We start from the raw sequence: 16158 nt of genomic DNA, 5'->3' as shown, positions 1-16158 counted from the left end.
TATTCTCATAACATCGCAGATACAGGACACATGCTTCTCCTGTATTTGCAGATCAGCAGGAAGTACCCCAGCACTGGGAGATGTGACAATTACTTTTAAGGACAGTTTGCTGAGGGAAATAGCCAAAACAATTCACAGTGGTTGGTGGCATTCAAAGAGCAGCTGCAGACAGTGGAGCACCACTTCTGTGCCTGAGAAATGACTCGACTGGTCGGATTACATCATAATGCAGGTTTGGGACAACAAGCAGTAGCTGAAGAACTTTCAGATGCAAAAGGCCACATTCTAGATTTGTGTGTTGATCTCATCCTAACCCTCCAACTTATAGACAGCAGAACGAGAGCTGCACTGACAGTAGAGGAGTAAGTGAAAGGAAGCTTGCAATGCTGGATTGCTACTAGTCAGTGGGAAATCATTTTGGAGTTGGAAAACCCACAGCGCGGGTCATTGTCATGCAAGTATATAGAGCAATTAATGTCTCTTGCTACAAAGGACTGAGAGTCTCAGCAAGGGGCAAGAAACAGTGGATGGATTTGCAGCAATAGGATTCCTGAACTGCTGTGGGGCCATAGATAGCATGCATATCCGTATTTGGGCACCAGCCCACCTTGTCAGAGAGTACATCAACAGAAAGGGCTACTTTTCTATGGTTATGCAAGCATTGGTGGATCCCCAGGGACACTTCACTAGTATCAATGCGAGACAGTCACAAAATGTGCATGACGCCTGCATCTTTAAGAATACAGAACTGTTCAGAAAGCTGCAAGGAGGGACATTCTTTTCTGACAGGTGGATTACCATCGGCAATACAGAAACGCAAATAAGAATTCTATGGGACCCGGCTTGCCCCTTGTTCTCCTGGTTATGAAGTCATACATTGGCCACCTCAACAGATTCAACCACCAGCTCAGCACGTGTAAAATGACAGTTGAATGTGCCTTTGGTAGACTGAAGCCACATTGGAAGTGTTTACTTACAAGATTGGATCTCAGTTACAAAAATATCCCAATGGTTATAGCTGCCTGTTGCATTCTACACAATATCTATGAGGCAAAGGGGGAAAGCTGCTGCGAGGCTGTATGGGGAGCAGCTGTCTGCTGACTTTGAACAGCCAGATACAAGGGCCATTACAAGAACCCAATATGGAACTGTGTGGTTGAGGGAGGCTTTGAAAGAGAACTTTAAACAATCAGCTACGGTAGTTTTCTGTGCTGGAGTGTTCTCTTGGTCTTGCGCTTTGGGTGCTGTTAAGAACTGTGTGTGTTCACTGGATACAGGATAGCTTCTTTCAGCTATGAATTATGTGGTGTTTGGTGTATATTTACAAGCTCTGTTTTCTTTGACTACCTCTGCAATATTTGTTGTGAACTAAGATAGATTATGTGATTTCCCAAAAACAAAATTTTATTTAGTGGGAAAAAACAGTGCGGAAAGTAATGTGCAAAAAATACCACAGGCAATGTTACACAATCTTTTTTAACAAAGGCGGTGAAAATTTGAAATTAGAAAGAAAGTGGACATTTATGTCCACTTGGAGTACACAAATGTAGGCCATTGTGGCTAAACATATAGCAACCATGGTTCTCACAGGTCAGTGTATGTGAAGCTGTGGTTTTCCTTGCTGTGCCCCGTGACCTCATATGTTATGTTGGGGGATGTAGGCATCAGTGACTATGGAGTTCTCCAAGGACAGCAAAGGATGGAGAGTCTGGAATTTTTCAACCTGTAGGTCAACCTGGATCTGCAGCGTTTGTGTTTCCTGTCTGAAAAGGCACATTATGTCCTGGTGTGTTTCCCTCTCCTAGTCCAGTTGGGACTCCTGGGACTTTTTTCCTGTCCTTTTTCCTTCTCCAGGTAACCAGTCACATTGGCCTTCCAACTCCTTTGTTCACAGTCCGATGCAGGATTGGCTTGCAGGATCTTGTAGAACGTGTCCTCCCTCGTCCTCTTCTTTCTCCTCCTCATCAGGGTCTGCTGGCAGGGAGAGGACATCCCTCAAGGCCGCCAAACCAGAAGCTGTGGATAAAAACACGGATGTACCATTGGATTTACAGTCACAAGAGATAGGAAAAGATAAGTTTCAGAACTCCCTTCCCTTATTCCCATAAACACTTTTAATAAATGCTTATTGACACTTCAGTTTGGGAGTGCCTCAGCACTGTTCTCCAGGACCAGCCATAGCGACTATGGCCCAGCAGCAGCAAGGGGGTATGTGTGGACTTTCTATTACCTGAAACAAAAAAATTTCAGTCCCTCTTCCATGACTACAAGCATAATGCAATGTCACTGAGTATGGACACTATTTTCCACAGGCGATTTTAGCTGGTATCTAACTCCTGAGGGTCACAAGAGCACAGACAATACAGCTGCTACTAGCATCCAAAACCCACCTTGGGCCACATGCCACAAGCCTTTTTACTGCAATGATGCCAGCCAAAGTCATCACTTAGTGGGGAGGGAAGTGTCCTGCTGCGAAGGAAGAAATAATGCAGCCAATAACTAGAAGCCTTTGAAAGAGGGTTACAGACCATCTCTGTGAAACCTTCATCAAGATCTCGCAGGAGGATATAAGGGACATCCCTATGTACATAAACGAAGTGCTCTGAAACTCCTTAACCCCTGCCTAATCCACAGGAGAATGAAACATTTGCCAATTCCACCTCTATTTGTTGTACCTCTGCCTTTTCTCATACAAATAAAACAATGAAATGTAGATATCTTTGCCTTGTTAACTTGGGGATGGGCCAGGCACCATCTTTAAATTTAAAAGATTGTAAGGAAAAAAATGCATGTACACTTACCCGAGTCCCCTTTCCTTTCACCAGGCTCATCCATGCTCTCCAGGCAGGACTGACTAAACTGTGGTGCAGTCTCAAACAGGTCCTGGCTTGCAACTTGGCTGGTTTTCCCCCATCACTTCTTTTCACCTCCTTCTCCTCACTGTTCATGGCAGGGATCTCTGTCTTGGGTTCCTCCAAGGAATCTGCAGTGGTCTGCAGGGTTCTGGGGGGGTCTCCGCCAAGCATGGTATGCAGTTACTTGTAGAAGTGGCAGGTCTGTGATGAAGCACCAGTTGCACTTCCTGGCCTTGTGGTATCCCTGGAGAAGTTCCTTTGCTTTCAGGTAGCACTGCTGCTGATCCCTGTTGTACCCCTTTACCTGCATCCCCCATGCAATCTGCTCATAGAGGTCCACATTACTAGGACTGGTCCACATAGCATAGCCTTTTCTCCCCAAAGGCCTAGGAGATCCAATATCTCCTGTCTGCTCAAGGCAGGAGCAAGTCTAGTGCATGGAGCCAATGTAGTTGGTTGGACAGTTGCACATATCAAGGGTGAGCTGCTAGGTGTGCTTGCTAAGCAGGGCAATCAGGAAAAGGCATTTCAAAAACACTTGGGGGGGGGGGTTAAGGGGAACGGAGGAGGAGTCTTCCAGGTTCTGTCGCCCCTGGATAGTGGAGTTTATCAGAGTAGTCGCTATCACAGGGAATGCTGCTGGAAGACTGTTGGGGTCAACACAGGTCATGCAGTGTCCACAGTCGCAGTGCGTCAACCTCAGTAGGTTGACCATGGCTCTACGCTGTTCAAGGACATGGTTTTACTGCATCACTGTAGCAGGACACTTACATCTGTCAGAGACAAATCTGAGAGTAGATACATGCATAAATATGTTGACACAAGGCAGCTTATATCAAGTTATCTTTGCAGTGTAGATCAGGCCTGCATCTCTTGCAGAACTGAGTATCTTTTGGCAATTTAACCATGAGGTAAGCAAATACTGCTTACCCAAGCTAGGTGGTGTGGGGGGAACCTTCCCTCTGCTTATAACAGAGAAGGGAGAGCTTTGTACCTCACTTCCCATTATTTTAACTCCCTGCTTGCTGACTACATGAAAGTAGTCATGACTGTATGAAAGTAGAGAGAGAAAACTAAACATGATTAAGAGAAAATACCTGGTAGAATGAAACAGTTTTTCAGTTAATACCTAATGAGAAATACTTAATTCCTTTAAACATTACTAAGAAGCACACTAAATATGTTTATACCAAAAACAGTTGGAGACGTGAGCTGTTTGCCTGGGAAAACCATCTTCAAAGTAGCAACTGTTTTCTCAGCTGTGAATATCCTTTTCCTGGGAAATATGTTCATACCATTACAAAAATAATTTTCAAAGGAATGTAAAATTATTCAGGCTAATCTATGCATAGCAGTATTTCAGAGACAGATTTTTTGCACTTTCTTGGACTTGTCTGTTTACAAAAGGCCTAATATTCTTTATAAACTTTTCGGTGTCAATAAGTCTTCACAGTTTTAAAAAATAAACGCACTGTGAAATAATTTAGCAAAAGAATTTAGAGATTTTTTAAATAACTCATTTTCCCTCTCTCAGCACATCTGGACTGATGTACTACTTCCCCCCACAAACAAGTGAAGAATGAAACGAAGACAATACTGAAGCATACGGTACAGGATTGAGAGTGGTAGTTGATGACTGAGTGAGTGAAGGAAGAGCTGGAACTAGCATCCCTGTGCAGCAATGCTTCTAAAGGTTTTACATAGGAGCTGATATGTACCCACGTATCAGTATTGAGGCAATAGGAACCTTGCCTTGGACCATCTCACTTGCAGTTACATTCTCTTTCTGTAACAAGCCATGGAAGGGGAAACACTTCTTTTGAAGGTTACAAAATAAGCCTCATATTAAAGGGGATAGAATAGCAGAAGAATAGGAGAGTTGTAAATGATTTGCAAACACACTCATTAAGCTCTCACATTGCTTTTAGTATGAATTAGTGAGGTGACAAAAGGACTGAATACGCTCTGATAGAGTAGCCTCATCCTGAAAGTATAACCTTAATTGTCTGTCAGATTCATTAAACACGTTCATTACTCTGCCACCGGTAACCTAGGGTACCTAATCACTGGCAACATGTTCATCACTACCACACAGGTAACTCTTCAGCTATCCACCAATACCATGCCTTTATTTCCACAGCTCAATGAATATCTTTATACATAGATCTTTCCATCATTATACTGAAAACAGTGACATTAAACAATTACTTATGGGTTTTTTGTTATTGTGCTATTTAATAGAAATAACTCTCCACTGGCCTTTGTAATAACCCCTCAGGAACTTGAAAATAAAAATGTTTTCCTTACTGATTTTGTCCTTTTCCATTTGGGAAATAGATGTCTCACTGTTTGGGCACCTGCATGCTATTCCACTGATTAAAGGGATACCACTACTTGTTTATTCTTCATTGTTTATATTTCCCATATGGAATCTTGAAAATAAAATTCCTTTCCCACTGTCTTTATCTGAGGAATATGTTGATTCCTCCTTCCCCATCCATTTGCAGTACAGACAGCAACAACTCCGTTCTATTTACTAAGAACCTGACCAGATTATAATAGTGCTACGAGATGACAAATCTGGGGTCCTACTGAAACATTTAACATCCTTTTACCTCCTCGGAGTAGAATTTGGACTTAAAAAAGGCTGAATGTTTCTTAGTCTCACAAGAGGTAATGATGTTTTCTACACTAAATTAGGAGCAGAATGAATATGACTTTTTATAGGATCTTAGTTTAAATTTTGAGTCTTGAATAATGACCGATTACTTCCTGCAAAATTTCACCTGCTTCTATTGAACCTTATAAATCTTCAAAGAATGTTGGAGAAACATTGTCTTTGCCATCATTAAACTCAAAAGATTAATACATCCTTTGTATACAGCAAGGCCTCTCTTAATAGGACTTAAAGATTCATTAGAGACAATACAGTCAAATCTTTGTAGTTCCACACCTGCACAATGTAAGTGCCATAGTGGTGCTTTTAGAAGCTGTTCTTGCTGTGGTATGCTGAGCCAGCTAAGAATTAAAGTGGAGGTGGGCAGGGAATCCATAAACATAAGCAACACTTGGATAACTGAAAACAAGCATTTCAAATGCCTCTCACATAAACACAGCTGGAATAAGAAACGGTACTGTGGGAAGAGTGGCAATGGAAGCTACAGAATGCTTAACAGTATCAAAATCAAACTAATTATACATTGAAGATAAAGAGATAAGAGAACCAAACCTGAAAATTAACACCCAAGGAGATATCTGTAATAATAAATATCTGCTACCTCTGATCATCTGAGCTCAAAAGATGGTTCCTTTCCTCTTCCTCTAACCAAGCCAGTGATAATATTTTTCACAAAGTACTAGAAAGGTCAAAAACCATTTTCCAAAACTTTATTTTCTTACATTGCAAATCAATGCTCTTCCCTGAAAACCATTAGGGCCTACGTGATGTCCCTGACGAACCTCTGCAGCTTTCAAACTAAGGAATGAAGAGCAACTTGATTTCATACCCAAGGGGGTATGGCTGATTTCTCTTTTCAAGTGTCTTCATAACAACTACACAGATTTGGTGTGAGGCTAAGGGCGGATCGACGGGTAGTGATTGATCTATCGGGGATCAATTTATCGCGTCTCGTCTAGACGCAATAAATCGATCCCTGAATGCGCTCCGTCGACTCCGGAACTCCAGCTCACAAGAGGCAGAAGCAGAGTTGATGGGGGAATGGCAGCGGTAGACTCACTGCCGTCCTCACAGCCAGGTAAGTCGAACTAAGATACGCCGACTTCAGCTATGCTATTCACCTATCTTAGGTCGATCCCCACCCTCATGTAGACCAGGGCTTAGTCACATTTCATGGTAAGCAACTATATATCTTTATGTTAAAAGTGGTACAGTCACTCCTACAGAAACTGACAAAAGACCACTGAGACAATCTGGGAAATCTATCTATGTACAACTTACGAATTCTAGTCTGGTTTGATGAACTGTTTGTACCCTTATGTCTTATGACAGTCTTTACTGCAAACTGCTGTCTGCACCTCGTGCCAAGGAGCAGGGAAGCTGCACCTACAAGTCCATCTTTGAAAGAGACTATTTTTAAGGGGTTTAAACTAATGAATAAACCTGTCCCAGCAGAACAACAGGATGGCTGAAGGCTGGGGAAAGCCAGGTTTTTTTTGTTTTTTGTTTTTTTCCAAGTTCTCTGCAAGAGCCTGGTTTTGGAGAGTGGAAAATCCTCAACAGCAGAACAAAGAAACCAGGTGTCAGCAAAACCCTTTAAGAACACAAAGACAGAGGTTGGGGAGGAGACTCAGAGAGACATATATGAAGCTTAGCAGAAGACATGAACAGAGAAATGGGTCTTATCTGTGAAACCAGCCAAGGAAGAAGGAAACTGGAGACACAGGAGAGAAAGCTTTTCATCTGACTCACGGAGTCTATGTGCAGGAAGGGGGAATCCTAGATTCTTCAGAGGGCTCTGACCTAAGCCTAGAGAACACTCCAGAATCATGACGAAATGCAGACAGGGAATTCTTTTCTGGATCTATATTTATTTCGTGCAATATAAAGTAAAGAGTAATTGTGTTTAGAAACCCTCACAAATCTTGTGTCCTTTTGCTTCACTGTCATAGGACCCTGAAGAGGTGAACGGTAAACCCAGAGCACCAACAAGAATAGAGCTCTGGGAAAGGGTGTACATAAACTACCACGAAGCCAGGGGGAAGGGAGGGGAGGTCTACACTTGGACTGCCAGACTGAGACACCCCCTTTCTGGGAAGGGGTAACAGACAGAGCTTGTACCCAGGAATTATGCTGGAGAGACCAAGAAGAAAGACTGTGTGCAACTTACTCAGTCCAAGGAAAGCTTAGGAGTACACTGGTCTAGTGATTTGGGTCCAGCCGCCTTGTGAGTGTCCAGCCAGTGGAGTAAGTTGCATTGCTCCTGGGGAGTGTCTTTTTCACACCCTGGAGCAAACTAAGTTAGATCGACTTAAGCTGTAGTGTAGACCTGCCCACAAAGAAAGAGACATATGGAAACTGTAGCAAGCAGGCTCTCCCCCACACAGTCTGTGGCGGTAACTGGGCTGAATGTAATTTACAAAAATCTACAAGGAAAGATTAAAGTAGGTGTAGAAGTCTTTATTGTTTTTACCCTTTGCTCTGCATATCATGTACCCTTGGGTGAATAAATAATGTTTTGTTTTGAAGAAGCTGATTTTGAGTTGCTTTAATTAGTCATTCTCACAGGCTCCCGGAGGAACAGTGGCTTACTGCTGCCAAACCCAGTTGGGCCCTGTCATGTTTATGACAGTTGGGAAATGGGAGCTGCAACCCAGAGACACAGACTAGGAGCGGTAGAAACGCATGGTTGCACCCAGAGAGATGTGAAAGCAGTGAAACCTGTCCCCAAACGTGTTCATTTGAGCTCAGCTAAAAGAAGTCTAAAAGTGCAGCGCTCCCTGAAACTGACAACCTTGAAGAGGCCGGATTTTTAAAAAGTGTTGAGCACACCTCTCTTGAAATCGGGCATGCAGAAATTGAGGCATCCAAAATCAACAGTCCCTTTTGAAAATCCTGTCCATTGTTTGTATACGTATATAAAAAGAGAAGCACATTCATGGTAAGTGATTTGTGAGTGACCTGGTATTCTGCAGACACACTAAGTAATTGCCACAGAATACACAAATGCTTGCTATAGAAATCTAGGCATTTTGCACATGTATAATGGATAATCATTAGCCATCCTGCTTCTCTGTTTGCCTGGCCCATTCTTGTGAACAAGTGGGAAAAAGGACACACATGATGCAACATGCAATGCTCATGTCATCAAACAATGAACTTAAAGCTGGCATATTAAACAATACTGAAATCCTTATCAGTAGACTGAAATTTTTCTGTATCAGAGAACTTTAAAAAGCTAATTTGAGGGAAACGGTGCTGTAAAATTATGACTGTCAACCTCGAATGCACAACTTAGAATCCATTTTCCCCATATCTATTATTTCTATGCTATATGGCTTGAGGATGACAATTTCAAAGTAAAAATAGTTTTAAAATATGATCATATTGATAAATTACAAAAAAAAGAACTGACATGTAAAGTTCATGTTTGGGTAAATTAAAAATAATAGAAAAATGTGTGGCATTTACTGCTAAATATTTTAATAAAATTGTAACATTATGATAAACTATTAGTAAAAACACAGGACTGAACAAAGACTAAAAACATATATAATATGCTACTTAACTCAACTACAGAAATGTAGTCATTTAGAACTATAGTTCTAACAACACTCATGAAAACATTTAGCTTAGACTTGAATTGTTTGATGCCATTTAATATAAAAGGAGGAAACAAGAAGATGAAAAAAATCAATAAAACACCAGGATTACTCTGAAAAGTAAACTTGTTCCAAAAAAGAATGCTTTAGCCTTATGCTAGTAAGTATTTTTAGAACAAATGTCATGAAAGAATGATCAATGTAATACTAAATGCAGTCACTGAAGACACATTTTACCTTGCCCTCCTGGAGCTCTACACAGAAATCAATTAGAGATTTACATTTTCCACTTTGCAGCCTGAAAATGCTCTGCTGGAATAGCTAAAAGTAAATCATGGGTAAACAGTGACTTAATGAACCAGTGAAACCTCTCCAGTGCCAAAAGTAGTATATTATGCATCTGTTAGCTTAAAAAGACGAAAGTATCTCCATACAAGGTTCTTTATAAGAACCTAGTAAGCAACTGTACCCCGTCAGAACCTTTCTGCTTCAACTATTCAAAAAGTTACAGTCACACTTTGAATCAAAGCTACTACATTAAAAGACAGTCACAGTTCATTATGCTTTATTGGATACTCTTTTGGAATTCTTGGTGATCTCTCCCTCACCCCCTACATTTAGCAAGGTGTCTATCAGCTCTTTATTTTATAGCAATACTAGATTTAAATTCAAATATAAATATATCAAACTATCTACCTACGTAAGAAAATCCTGCATGCCGACACTTAATTATTTAGTAGGTCTTTACCCATTATCTGTTTCTATTGCTTGAATACTATATGGATTTCATAAAAAAATGCTACAAATTTTTTTTTTGGTGCGGGGAGCCCTAACCTAAACAAAGTAAACCTCCAAGAACAAAACAGAGCACAAATATAAAAGACGAACACTGTAAAAGTGAGATTCCAGGGAAACACCAAGAAAAGAAAAATTATAAGTTGTGGTGGGGGAAAAAAAAAAAAAAATCACTGACAGCACAGTTTTAAATATAACATACCAGTCATAGAAGATTTGACAAGATTTGGCTTAGAATTAGCTCTTAAGGCCAGAGAGTTCACTGTCTTGTTTTTTAAAAAGCTGGAAGGCTTAATATCTTTTAACAGCTTTTATTTCAGGATGTCAAAAAACGAGTTTACAGATTCACACATTAAGACCAGAAGATACCAGTATGGTTGCTTTACCTCATACTTCCTACTAAACTTTGCATATCCCCCAAAAATGTTTGCTGAACAAAGGTATTACTTTAGAATAACCATGTTAACTAAATTGGGCATTCCCCCAAAATAAGTCCAGTAAATAACTGACAAAAATATTCATTAACCATTTTTGAAGCAAAGTGTTAAAATGTATCTCACATTTGTAACTCTCAACAGTACTTTCAAACAATAAAAATGTGGTTTACTAAGTTATGCTTTCTTGGTATCAACAGTTACAGTTTATAATGCTGATGCCAAAAAATATCTTGGCATAGGGCTTATATGGTGCTCCATAAAACTAACACTGCATACATATCTAAGCCACCCACTAATTCCGGTAATTCTCATGACTGTTATGCTTAGTGATGTTCTCAGATAGCATTTAAGGATACTGTTCTTTAATAAATATTTCCTCCTTCCACAGTGCAACAGCCTGTACAATGAACAGAAATTAACTTTTGTATCTCAACAGTTGATCAGACAAGACATCAAACAGTCCAGAACGGCTCTGCATTCTTAAGGTTTATCAAGTAATACTCAGACTGATGCTTGTGAGCCACAAGTGGCTCTTTAATGTGTCTCCTACAGCTCTGATATTAAAACACTGTGTGATTTAATTATTAATCAGTCTAAATTATTAACCAAGCAGGATGCTTTTACTATGTTATCAAATGTAGTTGATAAAATAATACTTGGGCAGTCATTTTGCTGTGAGAATTAATTATATATATATATATATATATATATATATATATATATATATATATATATATATATATATATATATATATATATATATAAAATCAAATAAAAATAGTAAATGAAACAATGAATTCAGACGATCGCGGCTCTTGAGGTAATGTTGATCACTAATGTGGATTCTGAACTACTGAGGTCTGAGTTTCACTGGTTTATAAGCTCCCTCTGGGGAGAGGGGTTTGTTGTACACGATGCTAGCTGTGCAGACAAACTATAGATAGTTAAAATTCTGTTAAATTGCCTTTAGCATTCTCCCTCCAAATCACAGACAATTTTTTGCCTGAAGAGTTGTTTCCACCCAGCTCTTGAGTTACTTTTCTGTACATTTTACAGAGGGAGGAGGTTAAGGATTCTGCTAGATCCCTAACGTACTTTTGGGATATGTAGTGTGAAGAGAGGAGGAGGATTGTCTCTTCATAATCAAAGATCAAGTTTAATTGAAACTATGACTTCTTCTTCCTGACCTATACATTCTACACTCCCTAATTTTTCTTTCAAGGGGTTCCTGTTAGAAGGAAGCCGACGCCTCACTCAGTCTGCTTGGAGGCAGATTAACTAACTTGAAATATAGACTACAAGGCCTTCACAGCTTTTCTGAACCTTATAGGCTATATCATAACCTCTACGCTGCAGTAGCTGTATTCAGACAAGCTGGAGACATTTACTCACACACGAAGAGACTCTCTCAAAATACTTGTCCCATTTGCTAACTGAGCCTAAATAAAATCTAGCCAAAGATCAACATCCACAAGTTTTACTGTAAATGACAACAAGAAGGGGAATCAGATCAATGCTACTTTAAACCCTGAACTTTAAGCACATGCATAAATGTTTGCAGGACCAGGATTTAAGACTTCAAGAGCTCCTGAGAAAAGGCAGGATTTTTTTTCCTGTTCTCTGATCTATAATATTAAGATACTTGATCTCTGGATTATTTGATTGGCAGGACCTGAATGCTTTTACATAGTCTTTGCAGATCTATATTTGAATATTTCATTCACGCAAGGTACCCAACTGCAGAGGCAACAAGCAATAATTGATAAGTGTAAGAACTTGAACTTTGATGCCTGACTCTTAAAGTGCCATCAAAGCCATTAGATTTTAAAACATGACATTTGAAGTATTGCTTCTCCTCAAAACAGCTGAACAGGAATGCCACGTTCATATACCACTCCTGCGAGAACAATTCTGCAACTCTGCTTTTGCAAGAAACAATGACATGCAGTAGTGCACTAAAGAAAAAAGTTTCCAGCAGGTGGGGGTTACTTTTTACTGGAATCTGTTATGCTGTTAAATTCAGTTCCTTTAAAATTTATATGCAAGTGCTCGATATGTGAAGAGGCTGCTGACACCTTCTGGTCTGTCAGAAAGTACAAGTTTCCATGTCTGCAGTGAGCACATTTTTAACAAATCTTTCAAATTTTTCCAAATATGGTATCTGGGTGTAGGCACAGCCTAAGACTATCTTCCCATCTGATGTTATCCCAGAGAAATCAGAACCACTTGATTCCCATTTCACCTTTAAACCCTACCTGACATCTTTCATATTAACACCCTACACAGACGGTGATCACATACTTAGGCCACCGTTATACTCTTTAAAAACAGACATGCCTGGAGAGCAGCTGCCCATGGATCCATTCATGTTTTAATTTCGTTTCACCCTGGATGCATCATGGACTCAATCTAATAATGCATTCAGATCCAGTATTGTACCTGTCTATTTCTGTAGCGTTGGGATTACCAACGTACCAGCAAACTAAACAAACAGATTCATTCTTGGGCATTTACCTCTAGGTTTTGTTTCTTTTTCTTTGGTTCAGTTTCATGGACTGGTTGCTCATTTTCTGCCACACGCCGTTTTGATTTTTTCCTCCTTTTTTCTTCCCTCATTTCTGTGTTTTTCTTATTCTTTTCTATTCTGAAATTAGTTGACAGACACAGAAAGATACATTTCAGCTAGAATTCAGTATGAGCTGATTAACGTACAATGCGGGAAAACAACACTGGAGTGGAGTTAATCCAAATTTTTACCCCAAATCCATTTGTGAAGGAGGTTTTGACACAATGAATTGCATCAAAATGGCAGTAAATTGTGGAAGTCAAATAACAGAGAAAGGAGAATTTGTATAGAATTTTATCTATTTTTAAAACATCTGCTCCCCAGCCAATTTAGCATCAGTTGGGAGTATAATTTACTACATTTGGAATTGCCTGGTCAAAATTCATATTAGGCAAAGTGTTGAATGTGCAACATAACTGGCTCCAATTAGGACTGGGTATTTTGAAAAGTACTAAAATATAATAATTAAACAACAAATGGGTATGTACAAACAAGCGGTAGGCCTAATTAGTAAACTGTAGAACTTAGTTGTGTTATGTAAAGAACTACAAATGTTTCAATTTTGGATGATGTGCGAGGGGAAAATGCATTTAAATAGAAAATTATATTGTATGTATTTTGCATTTAATTTCAGACAGCCTGGGGATGGGGGAGAGAAAGTACTCCTTTTCTTTTTGCGAATACAGACTAACACGGCTGCTACTCTGAAACCAAGATAGCCCTGGATCTGACGCCAGACAGACACCGGTTTGGTCCTCATGGATTGCTCTAACTTACATTTGGCTACAACCACATCTATGATGCACTAATTGAAGATGAGAAAGACTAAAAACTAGAGGCATTTCAGCCACACCATCAACCTGAAACATTCACGGGGCTGTGAAAGAAGATAAAGTTGCTGGATATCTCCAGGCCATCTAGGCAATACCCAGCCTGTCTGACTGAATTTCCCGTAAAAGGCTTTACCAGTTCTGCACCAATTTCCATATAGAATAGCATTTCAAAAAGTTACTGATCTGTAAATCTGCAAAAAGATTTGTGATTAAATAGGTACTCTTGAAAAACGAAGCATCAAAATATTTTTTCAGGGAATACTAAAATATTTACAGTAATATTCGCTGGCTTCAGTTTAATCTAGTAGCAACTGTAACTTGAATACAGTGAAACACCAACTTTATTTTATGGTCAGCAGTGTGGCATGAATAGAGAATATCAGCCACCCTCAGATGGTCAACTACTAGTGATTTTAATTATACCATATTTATCAGTTACTTGTTTGTGACTAAGGCTGTTGGGTATCCTGTGAAGGGCCCATATAGTGATCAGGCACTAGAAAGGGTGTGGAAGAAAGGAAGTTTACAGTTGTATGTACTTAATCACAGATTGAGCAGCAAGATCTACTAAGACCGTAAATGGTTACTCACTGGGTTCCTTTCAGTACACAGGTAGTAAGAGCTGTTGTCACTATAACACAACACCCCGGTACTGAGTGTTCGTCAATTACAATACGTCAGGCGTTTTGGACTGAACGCCAATATACCAGCACCGCCCATCTCCCAGTCCGCTGAGCACCCTAACCAGGGCCTGATGTGTAATCAGCTTACGCAACCACGAGGAGACGGAATAATTCACTCTTCCAAACTATCACGCAAGGCCCTGGAATCTGGAGGCTACCGGAGCAGAGCTCCCCGCCTGCTCAGCCCGGAGCTGGGCATCACTGCCGCCGCCGCCCGCCCCGCAGATGCAAGGCAGAGAGCGCCTCCGGCAGAGCTTCGGGACTACCCAGCGCGAGCAGGCCACCGCCTGCTGCATGGGCATCCGAAACACAGGAGAGTCGGGCGGGCAAGGGCCCAGCACTGCTCACTCTACGCATCCCTACCCCATGCCCCTGGTGAGTGCCCCTCCCCCCAGTCACTGTCCCTGTCCCTCCCCCCGGCCCCAGCGGAAGGAATCTCCTCCCCCACAAAGCTCTGCCAACCCCTCTTGCCCCCCACCAGGCCCTACGGAGACCCACCCACACCGCCCCCTCAGGCTCCTCCGGCTGAGGGCAGCCGAGCAGACTCCCCCCCCCCAGCGACCGCGCCCCGGGGGCTCAGGCGGGGAGCTCTGCGTCCCAAAGAGACTTGGAATAGAAGCCCCCCGGGGACGCCTACTGAGACTCCCTCAGTCCACTCGCCACGCACCTGTCACACCCACCTCAGCACATTTAACTGAGCCCCGGAGTTGGCGCTGCAGGCCGCCCCCTCTCTCTCATTGGCTCTCGAAGGCCAGCGAGGGAGCCTCGTTGGATTTCGCTTTGTCAATCACGAGAGTGGCCAATAGAAAGCCACATTTGTCTTAAACCCGCCTCGATCCCCGGACGTATGCGCATGTGCGCTCCGAGAGGGCCGGCCCGCGTGCGGGGGGGGAGGCGCACTGTGTTGACGTCATCGCTGCGCGCTGAGACAGCCGGGCTCTCAGCTTCTGCAGTGGGAGGGGCCCCCGGAACTTGGCTCCGCCCATCCCCTAGGGGTCGGCCACGCGTCTTCTGCGCGACGCTCCTCTGCCTTTTCCCTGCCCTCCCCTTGCTCCTCTGGTTCCCCCTCCCAAACCACGTGCCACAGAGCTGGCCCGGGCTGGGTGCTGCAGCCGCTGGGCGCACGCTCTCCTGCGGCCCCGGTGGCACGTGCCTCTGGCCTAGGCGGCTAGTCTTTAGCCAGGAGCCCGCGTTGGGAAACGGACGGGAGATGCTGTCTGGACAGTGACGGGTTTAAGTGCTTCTCTCAGGAGGAGTCTGCTACCAAGAAAGAGCAAGTTGCCCTTAATAGGCCTGAAGACCAGCTCTCTGTGGTGCATAAGCTTGTCTCCCTCCCCAGCAGTAAAAGACTAGGGCACTCACCTTGTCTCTCTTAACAGGCCTAGACATTTACATGCGCACCCAATCCCTCTTGCTGCAATGCCCCAATCTTAATCAGCCTGCAGTTCTCCCCGGCCTGTGTGTGAAGAGAGGACAACGCACTGAGTCTCTATTGTGTATAGTCTAATAGCTGCTGCCACCTGGTAAATGATGAAAGTACTGTAGTACTTACATTTCTCTGAACCTTAGGCAGAGTTGTCCATAGGAAGCTCAAAGCTTAGGAACCACATGTGGACACAGATTTATTTTCATCTATGAATCGCAGCCCTGCCACAGACTCCCTCACAACCAGTGAATATGGAGCTGTGAAATTGCCTGTTAAATAAATTC

General features: G+C 42.0%; 1 protein-coding gene across 2 annotated transcripts in view; it reads right to left on the bottom strand.

Annotated features, from left to right (window-relative positions):
* C10H7orf50 (chromosome 10 C7orf50 homolog) overlaps positions 1-15270 on the bottom strand; it is a 210391-nt gene extending 195121 nt beyond the window's left edge. Inside the window, exons 1-2 of one of the 2 annotated variants that reach the window (XM_043494406.1) lie at positions 15116-15270; positions 12881-13010 (exon numbers count right to left, since the gene is read on the bottom strand). In XM_043494406.1, coding sequence (XP_043350341.1) covers positions 12881-12982 — 102 coding nt within the window. In that variant the 5' untranslated portion in view covers positions 12983-13010; positions 15116-15270. Of the gene's footprint in view, positions 1-12880; positions 13011-14356; positions 14714-15115 lie in introns of those variants that run through there. The other variant, XM_043494407.1, reaches the window with a different exon arrangement.
* Between the last annotated feature and the right edge of the window lie 888 nt (positions 15271-16158).

The sequence above is a fragment of the Dermochelys coriacea genome, chromosome 10, assembly GCF_009764565.3.
Source record: "Dermochelys coriacea isolate rDerCor1 chromosome 10, rDerCor1.pri.v4, whole genome shotgun sequence".
Classification (NCBI taxonomy): Eukaryota; Metazoa; Chordata; order Testudines; family Dermochelyidae; genus Dermochelys; species Dermochelys coriacea.
This window is presented reverse-complemented; position numbering and strand designations above follow the sequence as displayed.